The sequence below is a fragment of the Canis lupus genome, chromosome 13 (assembly GCF_048164855.1).
Source record: "Canis lupus baileyi chromosome 13, mCanLup2.hap1, whole genome shotgun sequence".
NCBI lineage: Eukaryota > Metazoa > Chordata > Mammalia > Carnivora > Canidae > Canis > Canis lupus.
In genome coordinates, this window is record NC_132850.1 from 9250245 (window position 1) to 9270028 (window position 19784).

Here is a 19784-nt window from a genome sequence, read left to right on the forward strand (position 1 = left end):
TGCCCTCAGGGGTCGTCCCAGGGCTCCTGTAGTGAATCCCGACTCCGGCCAGCAGCTGGGATGTGCTCCGTGAACAGCCCCGTCCAGAGTCCGCTCCCCTTGGCCTGCAGCTCCCCTCCCAGCCTACAGCCCGGCCTGAAGCCTCGGGTCCCTCTGCCCAGCGTCTGGGGGATTCTTCCCCGTGAGACGCCCTGGCCCAGCGGGGCGGCGGGGGGGGGGGGGAGGCGGGTACCTGCCATCTCACTTCGCACAGGTGGCCTGAGGCATCCGTGGGCAGAGCCCGCCCCCCTCCAGGGACTCCCGGCCCCATGGTCATCTGCCCCGGCCTCCTCGGGGTTGGCAGCTGGCACCGCTGGGCCACCCCTCCCCTCACTAGAAGCCTGAGCCCCGGGGTGGGAGAACGAGGGGGTCCTTTGTCTAGAAACGCTCCCCGTCCTGCGTGTCACAGTCGCAGGTCAGGGTCGGGGAGGCAGCTCCGGCGCCCTCAAAGCCTGAGCTCCCGGAGCCTGGAAATCCAGCCCCCTCCGAGGGGGCAGCCAGCTGTAGGAAATGCATTCATAGTTGCAATTGCTTTGCTTCCCAGTAGAACAAGAAATATTTAAGGAACAGGCAATTAGCACTTACCAGAAACATTATAAAATTACATACAACTTGCTAACAAGTTTTAGCATCAATCTGGGAGTCTCCTCGCCTCCTGACTCAGAGCCTGGAATCCGGCAGCCGAAGGCTGTGTTGGGGGATTTGGCCGGCACGGGGGACAAAGGAGCCCGGCCCCTGGCCCTGTAGATACTCGGGCGGGTCAGACGCGGTGCAGGGAGGACGCCCAGGGGAGGGCACCCGTGGTCCTCGTTGTCCCAGAGCCTCGTGCGTGGTGCCACGTGCGTGGTCCCCCATTTGGGACGCTGGGGCCCCAAGGACAGGAAGACGGTCTGTGCCTCCACCCAAGTCTCAGCCAGCGTTCAGTAGAGTCGGGAACGTGCAGGAAGCTGGGGAGGTACCAGGGAGGGGGCTAAGCCGGCTCGAGGGCGTCCGGGAAGGCTTCCTGGAGGAGCGGGCGTCGGAGGCTGAGGCCGGCACAGCGGCTGCCAAGCGGCTGGCCAGACGTCCCCGAGAGGACAGCGTGGGGGCAGGAGGGCCAAGGCATGCGGGAGGATAGCCGAGCTCCACTCCGCAGAGGGCGCACTGAGCTTCCAGCAGCCTCGGCCTTGCACGGGCCAGAAGGAAGGCCACGAGCCACGGACTGGCGTCGCTGGCTCCCCCCCCTTTCCGGATCCTTCCTTTGCCTTGTGCGCGTGGCCGCTTCCAGCATCGAGCCTGCTGTGCTCGGGACGCCCGTGCCGCCTCCGGCATCGCCGGGAGCTGAGCGGCCCCCGCGCCCGAGCTGCAGCCAGGAAGCGCCCAGAGCTCCCAGCACGCACACTGCGTCTCCGTGAGCCCCGTGAAGCCCGCTCGGCACCAGGAGCCAGGGTCCATGAGAGGCGGGTGGCGGGAGCCCGCTCTGGGGGCAGCCGGGCTGCACCCTGGTCTGGCCGGCCCCGGGCGGGGGCGACGGCACAGGAGGCCGCGCCATCGGGTCGGCAGGGTCAGCAGGCCGCCCATGCAGCAGCGGCGACCTGCGTGATGACGTGGAGGAGAAACCCAGCGGGACGGTCTGCCCGGACATCCACAGAGCCGACAGCCAGCTCCGGGGTGGGGAGCTGCACACGGCTCGGAGGTGCGCCCTGGCCCCCACGTCCCCGACCAGCTCCTGGAGGAATGAGACAGGCCAGAGAGAACGTCCCCCCGCCCCCTCCCCCCCGACTCCGTCAGCGTCGTGAAGGCCTTGCAGGGAGACATACGACCGCCGAGACACAGATGTGGGCCACGGGGTCCTGGCACCCCCCGCCGGGGTCGTCTGGAGCTCCGAGGACGTGCCCATTGCTTGCCAGGAGCGGGGCCGGTGGGCAGTGGGCCTGGGCCGCCGGACATGCATAGACGCTACCCCTGGTTGTGCAGACAAAGGCTTTCGAGGGCCCGCGGCCTCCGAGCCCACACGGATTTCACCATTGAGCCCCCAGCACGCCCTGACGCGGCGCGAGCACCGTTTCCATCCTGCTGACGACGACACGAGCCCCGGGAGCGTGGCAGGTGTGCCCGAGGCCTCCCGGTTGTGCCACGGGCAGATCTAGAGCCTCGTCGGTGCCGCCGCTGGTTCCTCCCCACGGCCACCGGGGAGCCGGCCTGAGGGGTCGGGGGCCTCAGGGTGGGAGGTGCCCCGTCAGGTGCGCCCCGGCCCGAGCCCCTGCTTCCAGCGCCGCCCCCGCCGTCAGCCTGGCCCCAGAGCCCCACCTGCTGCCGAGCGTGGCGTGGGCACGGGATCTGCACTCGCGTTCGCTGCCCGAGCTGCATGGTCATCGTGAGGCCTCGCCGTGCTGGGTGGATGGAGCCGGGGGGTCGCTGTGTCCCTCATGCCCGGCACGGTGTGGGCCCACGAGGCCCCGGTCCCTGTCCTCCTCCCCCTGCTGTGCCCCCAGCGCCGGGGGGCGGTGACCCCAAGGCCGCGTCGGTCCCTCTAGAGGGCGGCGAGCACCAGCACCAAGAAGGAAAGACGAAGGAGAAACCGAGAAACCGAGGGGCCCCTCGGCCCAGGGCGGGAGTCCTATTTGGAATCGGAAAGTGGAAAACCCAGGAGGGGACGGAGGCTGGTCATGGGCGGAAGCCTGGGCATCTCGGAAGCAGACCCTAGGTCTGCGGGCAGCTGCTTGGCGGTAGGGAGAGGGACGGAGGGACGGACAGAGGGACGGATGGAGGGAGGGACAGAGCCCCCAGCCTCCAGGGGCTGAGAACCCCAAGCCCCCGCCCCGGCCCTGCTGCGGCCCCGCACACGCACTCCGGTGCCTTTGCCCTTTTGCTGGGGCTGCCCCAGCCCTGCCTCCCCTGAGGCTGCCCCCACCCTCACCCTCACCCCCACCCCCACCCCTGGGCCCCAAGAGCCGGGAGCTGGGAGCGCTCTCCAGGGACAGCAGCTGGGCCCGGCCTGCCCGGCACCCTTCCCCCGCCCTCACGCTCGCCCAGGTCCGGCTCTTGCCCTCCTGTCACCGTCCCCAGGTCCTGCCGATCCCCTGCTGGACCTCACTGTCCTCAGCACCCGCACCCCCTGACTGCACCCCAGCACCTCCGAGGTCCGGCCTCCCGCCCGCCGTGCCGCACCCTCCCTTGGCCCCTCCATCCCCCGCCCCGCTCCCTCCCCCGTAGCCGAGCCCCTGCCACACCCTTGGCTCCTGCTTCCTCCCAAGCCACCCCCAGCCCCCAGCCCCCCCACCAGCCCCTTCCTCGAGTCCGCGCGCCCAGCCCCCGAGGGCTTGGGGGACGGGACGGGCCCAGGGCCCTGCGCAGCTGTACCCAACTGTGTCCCCTGCGCCCTCGTGGCCCCGGTGCCGGTGCCCCGGCCAAGGCCTCAGTCCTTCCGGTCCTGCCTGGCCCCCCTACGGCCAGGCCCCGTCTGTCGGCAGACACCAGGGCCGCGGCCCCCCCCACTGAGCCATAGGGCTCACATGCCGCCCCCGTGTCCCCCTGAAGGCCCAGCGAGCCCCTGGTGGCCCTGGCTCTGGGCCTCTGCTGTCACCCGCCGTGCTCCGGTGCTGCGGCCGACCATTCGCTCTGGGCATCCGGGCATCAGGGCATCTGTCCACCTCCTTCCCTCGCTTCAAGCATGGTTGAGCTTCTCCGATCCTAAATCCGCCTCCCTCCGCCTCAGGTCCGCCACGCTCCAGGACGCCGCGGGGCTTTTCCTCCTTTGTGTCCGCACAGCGTCTCCCCTGCCGGTGTCCGGCTCCCCCCATCCCCGTCCCCGTCCCCATCGCCTGTGCGCCCTCTGCACCCCAAGCACCCGCGGGGACCTCCTCCCGCCGACTCTCGTCAGCCCCCCAGCTGCTCCCCGCCGCTTCTGGGGCTGGGGAGCTACTCCCCGAAACCCTCCTCCTCCAAATCCTTGCTGCCCAGGGCCTTAGGCCCGCGTCCTGCTGGCCCGTCCCACGTCCCTGACCCTGTCTGGGGCCGACACCGCCCCGTCCGGGGCCGTTGCATCCTCGGTCCCGCTGCTCATACCGCCTGCGAGCGGAGCCCCCAGTGTGCCCCCGCGCTGGACTCTGCCCTGGGACGTAAGCCCCACGCGGCCGCTGCCCACCCTGCCCTGTCGGCCCCGTGGAGGCGCAGCGAGCACCCAGGCTGCAGGCACACCCGGCCCGGCCCGGGGCCTCCTGCTATCCCTCCCGGCTCCGTCTGCCTGTCCCCCCCCCACCCCCCCGCAGTTGAGATTGTGCCGAACCTCACTTGTCAAAGCACCAACACTTGACGCGCTGACGCCGGGGGCCGAGGTGGGAGCCGCTCGCAGGGCCCCGAGCGTCCTTCCCTGTGGGCCGGGCTCTCGCCAGCTTGCTCCCCGGGAAGCCGGGCCTCGCCTGCGTCAGTCGGTGCCCCGGAGCCCTGGGCTCAGGCCTGCTCCCCGCAGCCTCACCTTCCAAATTTGAGTCACGGGCTCCTTCTGGATGCTCCGCACGCGCACACGCTCACGTGCTCACACTCGCGCTCACGCACTTGCGCACACACACTCGCTCACACTCGCTCACACACTCACTCACACCCACACACTCACTCACACACACTCATGCTCATACACCGGCTTACACTCACACTCGTACTCATGCTCACACACTCACACTCACACTCATGCTCACACATGCTCACACACACACTTGCTCACACGCTCACACTCACTTGTGCTCACACACTCACGCTTGCAAACTGGCTCACACTCCCACTCCCTCACATGCTCACACTCATGCTCACACATGTTCACACACACTCACACATGCTCACACTGGCTTATACTCACACTCACGCTCACTCTCACACACTTGTGCTCCTATACTCGCTCACGCTCGCTCACACACTCACACTTGCACTCACATGCTCACACATCCGTACTCACAGTCACACACTGGCTCATGCTCATGGTCACACACTCATGCTCACACACGCTCACATACTCACGCTCACACTCACTTGCGCTCACACACTGGCTCACAAACTCACACTTGCTCACACTCACACTTGTACTCATATAGTCGCTCACACTCACATTCACACTTGCTCACACTCATACACTCCCTCATACTCGCTCGCACACTCACGCTTACACTTGCACTCACATGCGCACACCCCCAGCCAGGGAATGCCTTTTCCCAGCCCGGCAGAGCGCTGCAGGCCCCAATGTTCAGGGGGCACGGCAGTGACGAGCGTGTCGGCACAGGGCAGCGCTGGGCAGCCCGGGCGCCCCACAGAGCCCGCGGGTGGTGGTAGGACGGCTCATGCGGGATCTCGGCTGCTGGGCTCACGCACCTGCCGCCCGGGGCCCACAGTCGCGTCTGCAGCAGAGGCAGGGCCCCCGGGGCCCACATCCGGGAAGGCACCCAGCAGGCTCCCCGACTGCTCCGGCTGCCTCCCCTCCACGTCACGGGCCCCCAGCCGCCCGTCCCCCCCCGTCCCTTTCTCTCCCTCCCCGCAGACAGCTCCTGCCCTCTTCTCCCTCGCCCCTCCCGTCCCCTGGGGCCCCTGGCCCCCCTTCCCCTGTCACAGCACCAAGCACAGGCTGCTGGCGGTGGAGGTGACTCCAGGGGACACCCGGGGCCCAGCCAGGACAGAGGCCTCTCCCGACACGTCCAGGGCCCCGCTGACTGTCCCCTGAGGCCGGGCTGTCCCGGGGAACCCACTCTGTGTGCAACCCACACGGCTGAACCCAGCGAACTGTAAAAGCCTGTCGTTGAGCCGCTCGGGGCACTTTGCCATCTCAGAGTTCAGGGAAAGCTTTGTGAACGCACCTCCCTGGCGGGAGGCAGCGAATGTGGAGCCTCGCGTGATCTCTGCGGGGGCACGGCAGGCACGAAGCCGCCTCGTTCCCGCTCCCCTTGGCCGCTCAGGATGGAGCCGAGGCCAGGGAGCTCCTCGCTGATCTCTGCTCGCTCCTGGGCCGGGAGTGTCCCAGAGCCCGGGGACCCAGCTCCGCGGGGTGCAGCGCCCACACGCCCCCCCCAGACGCTGCGTGCGCCCAGCAGGCGGCCGGAAGGCCAGTCCACCCAGGATGCGGTTGTGAACTGGCCGCAGCACAAATGCTCGCGGGAGGTCCCCCCGGGCCGCCCTGGGCCCCAGCCGGGGTGGGGGGTGGAGGCGCCGCAGACCCGGGACGCAGACCCCCAGCTCCCCGGAAGGTGGGCAGTCACCTTTGTCTCTGTTTTCTCCCCTTCGTGTCTTGCAGAGATCGAGCAGGGCAGCTGCGGCGACCCCGGCATCCCCGCCTACGGCCGGAGGGAAGGCTCCCGGTTCCGCCACGGCGACACGCTCAAGTTTGAGTGCCAGCCCGCCTTCGAGCTGGTGGGCCAGAAGGCAATCACGTGCCAAAAGAATAACCAGTGGTCGGCTAAGAAGCCAGGCTGCGTGTGTAAGTGAGTGGGGACGGGGCCACTCTGGGGACCCCGAGGGGCAGAGGCCCTCACTGACTGGCCGACCCAGGGCCCGTCCTCGGGCACCTCGCAGGTCGCGGCAACAGCTTCGCGCTGCCTGGTGTCTTCCCTCCCCAGCGGTGCCGGCCGGGCCCTCGTTTCCGGCGGTGACGTAGGCAGAAGCCCGGGAACGCTTGCTCTTGCCGGTGGGGGGCGCCTTCTGGGCCGTCCTGCCTCCTCGCGGGTCCTCGAGGGCAGGGCAGGGGCCACGGGGGCCCGTCCGCCAGGCTCCAACCCAGACGTGTCCCCCGTGGCCGCCCGTGACACCGTGACTCCGATCAGGGCCAGGGCCTGCGGGTTTGCAAGACTCACTGCCAGCCTCTGGGCCCCGGGAGCTCCGGCCGGCCGGGCGAGGAGGGGGTCCCTCGAATTGCTGCTTCTTGGGCTGGACTTGGTGGGGGGACCAAGCTGTCTCTGGACTGCTGATCCTTTGGGGCGCTCACCCGATGGCAGCGACAAGGAGGCCCTGCATCCTCCCTCTGGGGCAGGATGACCATACTGTCCGGCAGAAACGGTCCTTGAAGTCCTGCGCCCGGCAGGCGGCAAAGGCGGGCCCCGCGTGGTCTCTGTCGGGAAGTCCGCGGCTCCGGCTCCCGGGCTGGCACCTCCTCTTCGCCCAACCCTCGCCACCCCACCCCCTCCACCTCTTTCCGTCGGCTTCTCGCAGGGGAGAGCAGAAGCCTGACCCTTTGGTCACTTCTCCTGCCGCAGTGGGTTTGGGGTCTGCGGGTGCCACAGAGTAGCGTGGCCACCCCGTCCCGGGGCTGAGGCGCAGAGGATGCCGGGGGCTCCAGGGGACGTCACAGGACTGAGATTTCAGCAGATGAGCCAGTGCCTGGGGTCGTACCTTTTCAAACAACAACAACAAAAATCACTTTGTCTTGACGGAGCATCTGTGCCGACTTGGGAGTCTGTGTAAAGATGCTTGCGGAGGTTCCAAGAGCAAATCGCTTTTAGACACACGCTTGTTGCAAAAAAAGTAAATAAAACGGCATGAAATCCGCCCGTCTCTCCAGCCGGGTGTGGTTAGGACATAGCGCCAACCTCTAGCCCCGTAGGGGCCTGGGAGCCAAGGGGGCTGGGCCAGGGGTGGGGGGACTGGGCAGGGCCGCCCAGGGCTGGCGGGAGCAGAGGCCCGAGCTGCTGGACGGACACGCGCTGCTCTGCGCTACAGGGTGGAGGCCGAGATGTGGACTGTGGGGGCCCAGCATGGTGGCGGCTTCATCCTCAAGTCCGCCGGGTGAAGCAGGCAGGGAGGACTGGAAGAGGCTCAGGCCCCTGGGCCAAGGGGTAGCAGAGCCGCTGAGTCATGGGACGCGGTAAAGTCTCCTGCCTCACAGGCTGAGGGATGCTGGTCAGCAGAAGACCTACTTGACCCTTTGGCCCTCTGGAAGGGTTTTAGGGACTCTTTCTAGAACCTTCCGTGAGAGCCTAGGGCCATGAAGCGCCGCTCAGCAGGCCCTTCGTTTCCAGGAGCAAGGCTGGCGGCCTCCCACTGCTTGCAAAGGGAGGGGGAGCAAGGACGGAGCCGCCCGACAAGGGGGTAGCAGCACTCTCTGTGGTTTAAAATGAGAGAGGGGAGCCGAGAGGCGTTGGATGAGCCCATGGAGCCCGCACCGGGCGGCGGAGGGGCAGTGTGACCTTGCATCCCCCGGACGGGTCTGGGGAGTAGGGGTCTGACATCCCCAAGGCGCCCCTGTTGCTCCAGTGTTTCAGGTCCCTTGGGTGCAACAGGACACAGCTGGAGCCGCCGGGACACTGGCCTCAGTGAAGAGGCTGGAGAGAGCCAGCTGGCCCCGTGCCCTGGCGCCGCCCAGCAAGGACGCGTCCCCTTCCCACGAAGCCAGGGGAGTGCCAGTGCCAGCTGTCAGCCCCCATGAGTACCCAGCCCCTGCGCCGACACTGCTGCGGGTCCCCGGCATTGCCCCCAAGGGCCGCACGGTCTACTCGGTGGTAAAACAGGACCCTAAGCAGCCCTGGGTTACGGAGACAGCTTGGGATTCAGACTCCGGAGACGTGATTCTGGGTCCTGGCTCGGGCCCGTGACGGCGGCCAGGGAGCCCTCCTCTGTCTGCATTTTGGTTTCGTAATGTGTCTGGCAGGGTGGCGTCCGTCCTGGCTCCCGATTCTGAGCCCCTGTGATCATATTTACAGAACAAGGTCACTGTGGCCTCAACCGTCCTCACTGCCCACGGCGAGTGCTTGGAAGCCACTTCGGAAAGTGGGTCATTGACCGAGCAGGTCACGTAGCATCCAGGAGTTGTCAAGCCGCAGTCCTGACCCTGACCCTGACCCCCGATCAAATGTGTCCTAACGGGTGACCCCCAGGGAAGGGCCGACGTCTATGAGTGTCCACAAAAATATGAAAGCATGTGGTCCACCTCTGTGCTTGGCGAGGCGGGGATAACGGACGGACAGAAGCCCCTCTAGCAAGAGTCTGCGTAAATGCCCTGAATCTCCCCACACGTCACAATGAATATTATTAGTACCACACCGAGCGGACCCACTCTTGTTTCCCTCTTAGAATTTAGAAGGGGAAAAAAAAAAAGGATTTAGAAGGGGTTCGGGGCAGTGTGTTGATGGTCCAAATTTCCATGAACAATTGTCCAAAGAAGTGCAAAGCGGCGCATCATTCTTCTCTTGAAGCATTTCCTTCCAGACGGCTCTTTCCTCGGGAGACGGCGGGAACACACTCTTCATGTTCCCAAACGTTCCCTGTAGCAAAGCGGAGGCTTCAGAACCATCCGCGGGGCTTTTGAGCGGCCCTCGCAGTAGTAAACGCTCGATAGATGGTCTTTTTTGTTTTTTTTTTTAATCTAGGTGTTAAAGGAGATGATGTTTCTCACAGTGAGAAGCATTTTGAAAGGAAGGACGGAGCCAGCTTCTTTCCTCCGAGTGTCCTCCTCTGCGGTTAATCCACACCTGCAGGGACCTGTGCTCAAAGTCAGCTAGAAGTGGGAGTACTTGGCGTCCGCCCAGCAGTGTTTGCTGTGCGTCTACCCCGCGCCGCGCATCGTGCGTTGGATTCAGAGCTGGTCGGCCTCTGCCCGGGAAGCATGCTCAACCTGGCGTCCTGCCGAACACGTGCTGGCCCCGCCGCACATTTTCTTCACTTTCCCGGAGTGAATTTCTGCCCACGTCTCCCCATCCCTTGCAGAAGCATGGAGGGCCTGCCCCGTGCAGCCCGGTAGTTTTCCTCCCGCCCCAAGTCAGCCTGGCAGTGCAGGTGGCGCAGGGATCCTCGAGGCTTTGTTGACAGGCCCGCGGACGGCTTCACACTTCACGAGGTGGCCAGGAAACCAATTATCGGTCCATTAGCGGCCACTTATAAAAGAGGTTTCAAAACAGGCTTCACTAGAGATGCGCGGAGACCCCACAAACTCCACAAACACAGTGTCTCTTTCGCCGTTCTGTGCACCGCCGGGGGGGGGGGGCGGGGGGGACGGGGGGCGGGGATGTGTGAAGCCTGATCACTCAGCTCTAGTGGACGTGGCCTGCTTGCGACACGCCACATGCGAAGGCAGGGCCCACGGCGTGGGTGCAGCGCAAGGCGGGGATCAGCAGCCAAACCTTTGAGAGACCAAGGGAGGGCAAGTGGGTCCTGGGGCCCCGGAGACAATGTCCCAGAGGGCACGGGGCTGGGGCCTTGCCGTGCCGACAGGTAAAGGAGGGTGCTCCACGCAGGAATGCCGTGGGGAGTGGTCCTCTGTTAGTCCCTACACCCCGAGTTCCTCCCCCTGAGCCCCCCACGCGGCCCCACACTTGACACACACGCACATGCACACACATCTGGACAAAGTGCATGGAGCCACATGGTCATCTGGATTCTCAGCCTCGGCATTGTCGACATTTTGGACCAGATAATTCCTTTGGTGGAGGAGGGGCAGTCCTGAGTGCTGTTGGACGTCCCTGTCCTGTACCCACTAGAAGCCCGTGGCACGCACACCCCTCCTGTAGCTGGTTGTGACAACCAAAATGACTCCCTATCGGACACTGGCCGGTATCCCCTGAGAGAAGGAGCACCCGAGATTGTGACCCACCAGTCCAGGGCACTCTACACTTGACTTGCCAGATTCGAAAGATGAAGAACTCTGTGTTTTTGCATTTTAAGTGAGGCTGTGGTTAAAGCCTGTAGGATTGCAATGGTGGGAAAGCTTGGGGTGAAGGAGGATGCCAATACTTCGTAAATGGTTTATTAACCATTAACCCTACAGCTTCATGGAATATTCTCTTTTCTCATTTTACCAGTGGAAACAAAGCCCAAGGAGACACGGGGACTAGCTCAGAGGTTGTAGGACCACTAAGGGTTGGGCTGGGATTTGAAAGGTTCAGTGACGGAGTGGGTTCCTACCCAAGCCCTCTACTATCTCCACTGTGCCGGATTTCCAGAATCCAAGGGCTCATGTGCAGCAGCAAGGACAAGGAGGCCTTAGGGCCAAATTACTAGCGCAGGGTGTTGGCTGAGTTCCTCCCGTGAAGTGTCAGAGAGGGACAAGCATTAAGCAAATTCATGAAGGCTGGACCCAAGACCCTCGTTGGAACCGTAGGAATGCGGTCTGCCCATGTGCAATATGCGGGTGCCCAAGCATTGCCCTAGCTTTACTTTTTCTCATTCCTTCTACCCATCCGTTGATCCATCCATCGTTGATTTATTGAGCACCTACTGTATACAGGCTCAGCTGTATAAGAGCAGATGTTCTGGTCCAATCGTAACCCGGAAGGCCTCCGGGGATGATCTTGCTCATCTGGGGATGGAGGAGGAGGGGTATCTCTTGAGCCTAGCCTTACGTAGTGTGCTAGGACTCCTTTGGGAAGTATCTGGAGCACAGGGGTCATAACTCAGCACAGGCTCTTGGTATATTCTAGTATTTTAAACATTTAAGTAAATGTAGACGTTACAAGTAAAATACTCTTCATTTCACTTCTTTAAACCAAAACTGATTTCGGCCAAGAACCTTGGCTGTTCTTTGATTCTTATCCACACGCGTCCATAGTACGCGTGGTTTTGTAGGGAACATATCAACCCCCATTCTGTGTTACGGGTCACGTTACCTTACCAGGCTGCTGCAGGTCTCTCGCGCTTTCCATCCTTAGTTATCTGCGGAATATTCTATTTACTGGATGGAGCCTTGGCCTAGTCAAGTGTCTTGTTCAGTTATTTTACATAAAGCTGGAATGAACATCCTTACGCACGTAGCTTTTTTTCTTTTTTTTTTCTTTCTTTCTTTTTTTTTTTCCTGCGTCTTCTCTTGAACTCTAATTCCTTAGGGTGGATCTCCAGAAGTGAGGTTGTCAGGCTGGAGTGTGAGCATTCTGACGGCGCTGGGCGTATGCACGGCTCCCCCAAAGTGCTGTGCCGGTTCATGATGCCAGTAACAAAAGCTGTACGATCAAGGATGATATTCATAAAAAAAAAAAAAAAAAGAATGATATTCACGTACCGTGTGGCCTTCCCACCCAGAAACATGGCGTCTCTCTTTCACGTTCCTCTGCTTTCGCTTTTCCAGATACCGCAACGTTGCGGTTTTCCTCATCTAGGCCACATAACATACTGCTTGCAACCTTTATCTGCATCGCCAAACCCCACGTATCTGGGTGACCTTTTATAAAACTGCTGATTTAATAAGTCCAGTAAATCCCCAGCAACACACCCTTGCCGGTTTCCGTAAGGGGCCACATGTTGTGACCCATGCTGTGTCCTCAAAGAGCTTGACCTCAAAGAGCTTGCCCTGATGCAGAGAGGGACATAATTTTGCAAATTAAAGGGGGTTCTCGTGGTTCAAAATTTAGTTTTTTCAACTAGAAAGCATTGGTGATACGGATGCATTTAGGATCCACCCCATGAGGATTCATTCTTTTATTTAGCGCATATTTGCGGAGCGTCTGCACCGGGACAGGTATCCTGGTGGGTGCTAAACGGGAGCAACAGCCCCCCACCCTCACGGAGCGTAGAGGACCGCAGAGCCTGGAAGATAGGAGGACGAGGTTGTGCTCCTGTTGGGACGGGGACGTGCAGGGAGCAGCCGGGCTCTGAGACGAGCAACGGGGTCTGAGCCCATCCACGGGGACGCCTAGTAGACTCGCCAGTGCACACTGGTGCACACACGAGTGCACCGCCCACCCGGGCCTCGGTGTGCAGCGCTTTCTGCAGCTCCTGGCTGCTTTCCTCCAGCCCAGCCGCCGGCCAGTCCTGTCTACAGGGCGCGGGAGCACTTGCTGCTTGCAATCCCGTGTGGCACATGCCTGCCCTGACGTGCGGCTCCCTGAGGGCCGTGCTGGTATTTTCCTTTACAATTTGGAGGTGCTCATTCTCCACTGTGGCAAGAAACACTTGCAGTTTTTTGTGCATCTAGTTTCCCAATCTATTTTCCTATTTTTTATTATTATTATTATTTTCCATTTTGCATCGTACATTCATTTTATGCAGACAAACCCTCAATATTAGTGATCCCTCTTCAAAGCCGACAGAGTTATCATCCACCATGACTCTGAGAGGCAGTTTGTTCTATTTTTGGTTATTTGTCAGTAATTTGATTTTTTAAAAAATATAATTTGCTAATCCATGTGGAGTTTATTTAGATGAATGTATAATGTATGGTCCCAACTATTAAGCAGTTTTCCAACACGATGTATTAAGCAATTCATTTCCCTTTTGATTTGAGGGAAATGAATTGTTTTATCACATACTGAATCCTCACATGCGGTTAAGTCTGTTTCTTGAGACACCACTTTGTTCTGCTGCTCTATTTCCATCTTAGCACCGGCATTGAATAATTTTAATTGTTGTTTTATAATATGTTCTAATATCTGGCAGAGCTAGAAACTACTCCTTCCTCCCTTAATTATTTTCTCTTTCAGAAATGTTCATTGTTATTCTCATCTGTTTGTTGTTCAAGATTAATTTTAGAATCATTTTGTCAGAGTAAAAAAGAAAAGGAAAGAAAGAAAGAAATCCTATTGGGATTTTGTATGTGCGCTCCTATTAAACCGTAAATTAACTTCAGCAAAATAGGCATTTTTATCATACACGGCCTTCCCATCCAGAAACATGGCATGTCCCTCTTTTTTGTTCATCTACTTTCATTTTTCTAAATATAACAGCTTTGTGGTTTTCTTCATAGAGGTCACATACGTCGCTTGCTACCTTTATTTTTAAACAGGCAGGTACTTTTTTCACTCCCCTCCTACCTCGACCGCAGTGCCCCAGGCACAGGGGCAGCCCGTCTGTTTTTGCCTCTTCTCTATAGCTGAGCCCCAACTTTCCCTGTAAATATATACTCCCAGATTTTCCAGGACAAGAACAATTTCAGACATCCTTTCCTTTGGCCCAGAAAATATGACTGCAACAGACTCTTTGGAAATTGCCTTTTTCAAATGTTTGCAGCCAGAATTGGGATCGGCCAAGGTTTGACAGCGTCAGCCTCAGCGTGGGGCATAATATTCGTGGGCACGGTTCGTGGTCGGGGCAGGAGGCTGCAGCGAGGGCTGTGTGAGCATCCTCGGTTGATGTCAGGCTCTGCTCAGTTCTCTAGGCTTCCTTGAGGGCCTTCCCAGACCACAGGTGGCCCCAGGAGAGAAGCAGGGAACCCAGGGATGGCTTTGGGCCACATTTGGATTTTAGGCCAATTCCTAGAAATTGGAAACCAGCATGTGAGGCTCTGGGGCCCCCCCTTCCCTTGTTACCCAGCCCTCCAGAGCCCGACACTGAAGACAGGCGGTCTCCCTGTGCTAGTCCCATGCAGAGGTTGTGGTCAGCTGGGGGAGCAGACACCCGCTCTGTATGAGGGCCTCCAGTAATCCGGAGGAATAATTTCCTTGTTCAACGTCCGGGTGGTGATGGGAGGTGGGGAGGCTCTGGGTCTGCTCCTGCACTGGAGAAGGGACGCCATAGTCATGGCCAGGAAGCTTTCCCGGAGCAGAGGGGCTACCTGGGGAGGGTAAGCCAGGGGTGAGGAGGGCTGGGGCCGGGGGATCTGGTCCCGAACAAAGGGATGGCTCCTGAAGCTGCTTGCCAGCACTTCCCATCAGGAGGCCTTAGGAAGTGGAGTCAGCACTTGTCCTCCCAGGCCAATGTAGGTCATGCATCCCCGGTTACCCTTACTCCTAAACAGGTGGCTGTTCGTGGAAGGGGGTAGCTTCTGGGTTGACGCAAGGCCTCCCCACGGAGAAGAAGGTCCACCCCTGCAGGGTGTCCCTGCCCCAGCCAGATGCTGCAGGATTAGGAAGGGCCTTCCCAGAGCAGGGCGTGGAGAAGAAATCAAGAACAGGAGCAGAAGCCCCGTCCCTAGAGGGGGGCACACATGTGGGACGGGGATGACAGAGAGCGGGGTCCTGTCCCAGTCCCGTGGGCCCAGCGGATGCCAGTTCTGTGGAGCCAAACTCAGACTTCACCCCCACTGGTCGGAGGGCATGGATCACTTTATTTTTAAATACGCAGATATTTTACGGGGAAAGGAGATATTTATGTGCTCAGATGTGGCTAATCATTCAAATGACTCAAAGGCTTTGTGAAAGCAAGGATCTTCATCCCCGGAGATTCTGGTCCAGCAGGTCTGGGATGCATCCCAAGCATCGTGGTTCTAAAACCTTTCTAGGTGTAGATGTTAGGTTAGCTCCGCACCCCACTAATATGGACAGCTACTGCGTGCCAGCTGCTTGCAGGGGAGCCGTGCGTGCGTGCTGAGGGGTTTGGTCTCCCGGCAAGACGGCGGCCTCCCGAGGCGAGGGGCTGCGACCTACATGGCCCTGTGTTGTGAGTCTTGCCAGCCTGAGGCCGCCGAACGTCACCGTGCCAACCATAACGATGGCGGCAGCAGCGTCCCGTCCTCGTGGTCATAAGGCCTCTTTGCATTATTACGGTAATCGATGCGGCCACACAGTGCCCCCGGAATGTAAAGGAAGAAAAGCATCCCAACTGGAGGATTCTCAGAGGACTCCTTGGAGGATCCTAGCCCCGGCGGACTACCAGCCCAGGCCGACTCGGGAACCTGTCCAGAACCAAACCGCAAGCACCGCCGAGCGCAGGGCCCGGTGCAAGTGCTACATTCCCACATCTGGGAGTCCCAGCCCCCTGGGCGGAACGAGGCTGGGAAAACAGAGCTTTAGGAGCGCAACCCTGCCTATGGGGGTGGGGGGTGGCCCGTATCTGCCCCCCTCACTTCAGTTTTCACCTGTAGGGTCGCTCCGTCTACGCGCTCCGAGGTCACGTGTGCACTAAGTGGCTTCTTGTGGCCTCCCTGCATCCCTGCTTTCTCTGCCGCTCCGTGTTTGACCACCATGGAGGACACACGAGGTTTCACCAGGACGGCGTGGGGCCTGTACCCCCCTCGGTGCCCCTCCTCTGTTCTGTCATCTCACTTGGTCCTAATTACGTCGCCAGCAGCCCCGGGCGTTCTGGGTGTCCTTGGGCTCTGTGGCTCCTGGGGAAGGTACCACTCACTTTCCCTGGATCTTTGGCCTTCTAGGAGGTCTTGGGCCACCCTTCTTGGGTTCACAGGTCATTCTTCCAGCACTTGCGTACGAAGGCAGTATCCTGGGGAGCTCGGGGAAGATGGGCGGCTGCCATAGGCTACGTGATTAAGCCCCTTCTTGCTCTGGGAGTTAGGTCAGACTCTCCCATAGTCCTAAAGGGGCTCTCTCGGGCCACCCCGAGTTCCCCTGGGTCCCTGTGGGTGCAAGGACATGCAAACACGCTTCCTTATGATCACGGTGAGCAGCCACCAAGTGTTCGTTTCCTGTCTTCAGTGGGTGGTGGTCTAGGGTATGGCTGGGCTCTGGGTGGCCAGGACCATGGCGCGTTCTGGGCTCCCCGGCTGAAGATGCTGCGCCGAAACAGCCCTACAGGAGATGGCACGGCTCTGTGGCCGGGCTCCGGGGAAGGGGACAGGCCCTTCGGAGCTGTCACAGGTGGAGCTTGCACCCTTTCTTGAATTGTCTGTGCATTAGGGAAGGCTCGGGGTCCAGGGCCATGTCTCAGCCCCAGAACTCTTTCCCCAGATAACGCCTGTGCTGTTTGGTTGACCAGGATGAAAACCTGCTGACGCCGATCTTCTCCATTGGTCGAGATCTGATGCTGTTGCACAGAAAGAGCCCCCATGAGGGTCATTCAGGGATCCTGGGCTCTCGGGCAGCCGAGGGACCTACAACGGTGAGACGCACCCTTGCTTGGCCCTCGAGGAGGACCGGGTCCTCGACCCACTGTTCCACCCTCATGGCTCAGCTCTTCAGAATCCCAGACAAAACCCAAGATCGACAGGCTAGCCCTCAGTGTAGACCTCTCCGGCACCAGGCCCCCGTCGTACCCCCTGCCTCGTGTCTCCTCCCACTACTTGGCCTTCCCCTGGAAAGTGGCACCAAGCGCAGTTAGCATCCAAGCCCTCCTTCGGGCCCATAAAGGGGTTTGGTGAGAATGTTCTGGATTTGGAAATGCCCAATCACTCATCGCGGAGGAGAGGGACTAAGGACCGGAGAGCAAAACCTGGTCTGGGGTCTTGCTTGGTTGCACAATGGGCTGTGCCAGGAGAAGGGTGGGGAGGTGCCCGTCCTGCTGCGTCCGTGGGCTGCTGAGCCTCGGAGACGGGCTGACCGGGAGCGTCAGCAGCAGGCCTGGCAGACGCCCCATCTCAGACTCGACAAAAATGGGTTGTATCCCTCCCTGCGCCCGGCGGGTACCGTGCTCCGCACTCAGTGCTGAGCTCAGCGCTCAGAGGCGTCGTCACGGGGAGTCTTCACAGCAGAGGTGCGATTTAGAAGTTATTAGTCCCATTTCTTAAAAAAAAAAAATTAAAAAAAAAGTTAGTCCCATTCTACACATGTAGACATGTAGACGCAGCCTCTCACCCCCCAGCCCCTGCCCAAAAAAAAAAAAAAAAAAAAAAAGTGCACAAGTGAAAAATACCAGGCAAACCCACATTTATTTTTCAGGATTAACACGTGTTCCAGTGTGGGAGTACGGGCTTGGCTTGGCTGTGTCTGTTTTTCAAAGAATTCATGATCTGTTTTCGAGGCAAAAGCGAAGCCCCGCGAGTGTAGACGCGATCTCTTCCCCGGCACGCATAGTGGGGGCTTTCCTCGTGCTCTGGTCCTCAAGGTTCTAGACCCGTGCAGGGAGCGGCGCTGGCGACAGGAGGCCTGGTCAGCAGCTGACAGGCACGTCGGACCCGCGGTCAGAGCCCGGGTTCGAGGAGGGCACAGCACCGGGCCTGGTCTACACAGCGGCCTCCATGAAGGGCCCTCAGGTGTAGGGAGCAGCCCACACGTGTTTAGATGCACTTGGGGCCGTTCCAGCATCTGTCTTCTGTTTTCAAAAGCGTCCCGTTTGGGCAACGCATTATTGGTACCGTAACCGTGACCCAGCAGACGTTATGCCAAGAAGGACTGGATGCTGAGGGGCTCTCCGGGCCCAGGCCGATGAGGCAGGATGTGACGGGCCCTTCCTACCCGTCCCCACCCCCGTGCCACTCACCCCTCACTCACTGCGCCCAGAGTCCCAGGCCCCTTTCCAGTCCTCAGGCTCTCTAAGCTCTTTCCTGCCCCAGGGCCTTGGCACCTGCCGTCCGCAGTGTTGGAATGTTCATCAGGGGACTGGGTGCTTGCACCTGTTGACCGCCGCATCCCCAGGCCAGCCTCGTCTGGCCACCCTCTCCGACAGGCGGCCCTTCACCTTCTGGGTCCTTCACGTCCCTTCTTGAGCAAGTCCAGAGGTCTCGGTGGGCTGCAACAGCAGACACTGGTTTCTCACTCGGATCCTGTGAGGGCCGCGGGGCCGCTGTGGCTCGGGCGGTGGCCGGGCTCTACGTGGCCCTCGCTCCGAGATCCAGGCTGCAGGGCCATGTGGACGGAGGGCGCGCCGTCCGGGCGGCAAGCAGGGACTCGGGACGTTAGCGCAGGGCCGCAGCGGGAGGCGGGGACGGACGGACAGGCCACACGGCTCAAGAGAAGCGCTGCTTGACCGAGTTTCCCGGTGGACGGGAGGAGGGAACGTTCTAGAAAGATAGCGTGACCTGGGCGAGACGGAGTTAGCCTTGCTGTCTGCCCGTGAGTCGCCCGCGCGCTGGAATGTGAGAGGCGGTGGGGGGGTGGGCTTGCGAGGAGCCTGGGTCCCGGGTCTGTGTGCGGGGAGCCTCCGGGGGCCCGTGCGGCCCGAGAAGCTGCGACTCCCGAGGCCCCTCCGGAGCGGCCGCTGCAGCGGGACAGGGACCTGAGTCGGCGGGCAGGCCGGGGCTGCGACAGGGCCCGGACAAGGGTGACCGCGTGCTTGGCCCCCGGCATCGGGGGGACGGGGAGCAGCGGGAGGGAGCGGCGTTCACCCTCGAGGTGCCCCGGGATCCCGAGACCAGGGCTCCAGGTCCCTCCCCGGGGGGGCGGGGGGTGGGAGGGGAGCCCCCAGCACCACGCAGGGGGCTGAAACGGCGCTGAGCCCAGGGAACATTCCAGACCCCGGAATCCCCAGAAACCGCATTTGAGGGAGCGGACTGGGGAGTCCGGGACGGGCCGTGTTTGCTCTAATCTGCCGCGTGGCAGAGTCCCCGCGCCTCTCCACGCTCCGAAGCGTCCGGTTCCCAGGAGCGCCGGGTCAGCGTCTCCGCAGCAGCACCCGTGCCCTCCCCCGCGGCCCCGACCGAGGCTGGCCACCCTGACCTCCTCTGAGGAGGCGGCCGCCGCATGCCTTGTCCCCTCGCGCGGCCTGCCTCTGTCACGGCGCCGACTTCGGGGAGCAGAGGGCTTGCTTCGGGGTCTCACCAGCGGCCCCCCCCCAGCCGTGCTGGGCACCCCGCTCACTCCTGCGGTGCTCGGGTGGTAGCGACATCACAAAGGCCGCAGGAGGCACAGGCCTGGGGCCCAGAATGGTGGACCCGGGGGGCCGTGGGGGTGCGAGGTGGGAGACTGGCCCCCACGGCCTGTGCACGTCGGGCGGGGGGGGGGCTCACAGGAGCCTGCGGGCGGCAGCCAGAGCTGTTCTCCCGTGGTGCCTTCTGCCCGCGCCCCTCAAGGCCTCGCCTTGCACCTGGCACTGGGCCGCGACCCCAACCCCGGCAGGCGCAAGAGCCTCGGCATGCACTGGCCCCTCGTGCTTCTCTCCATCCAGCGACCAGCCCCGCACCCTGCAGGCCCCGGTGGGGAACGCGGCGCGGTGCACACGGGCCTGCGCTCTCCAGAGCGTGCGGCCCACCAAGTGCCCGCGTCCCTGCTGACCCTGCGCTCAGACATGCTCGTGACCCTGGTCTCCCCGCAGCCTCGGGCTCGGGG

The 19784-nt window shown here is 61.4% G+C and overlaps 1 protein-coding gene across 7 annotated transcripts in view; it reads left to right on the plus strand.

The window, feature by feature from the left end:
- CSMD2 (CUB and Sushi multiple domains 2) overlaps positions 1-19784 on the plus strand; it is a 492622-nt gene that overhangs the window by 269281 nt on the left and 203557 nt on the right. For 6 of the 7 annotated variants that reach the window (XM_072772036.1, XM_072772037.1, XM_072772038.1 and 3 more), the window contains exon 13: positions 6293-6475. The exons of the other annotated variant lie outside the window; for it this stretch is intronic. In XM_072772036.1, the coding sequence (XP_072628137.1) occupies positions 6293-6475 (183 nt within the window). The remainder of the gene's footprint in view (positions 1-6292; positions 6476-19784) is intronic. 7 annotated transcript variants of the gene reach the window in all.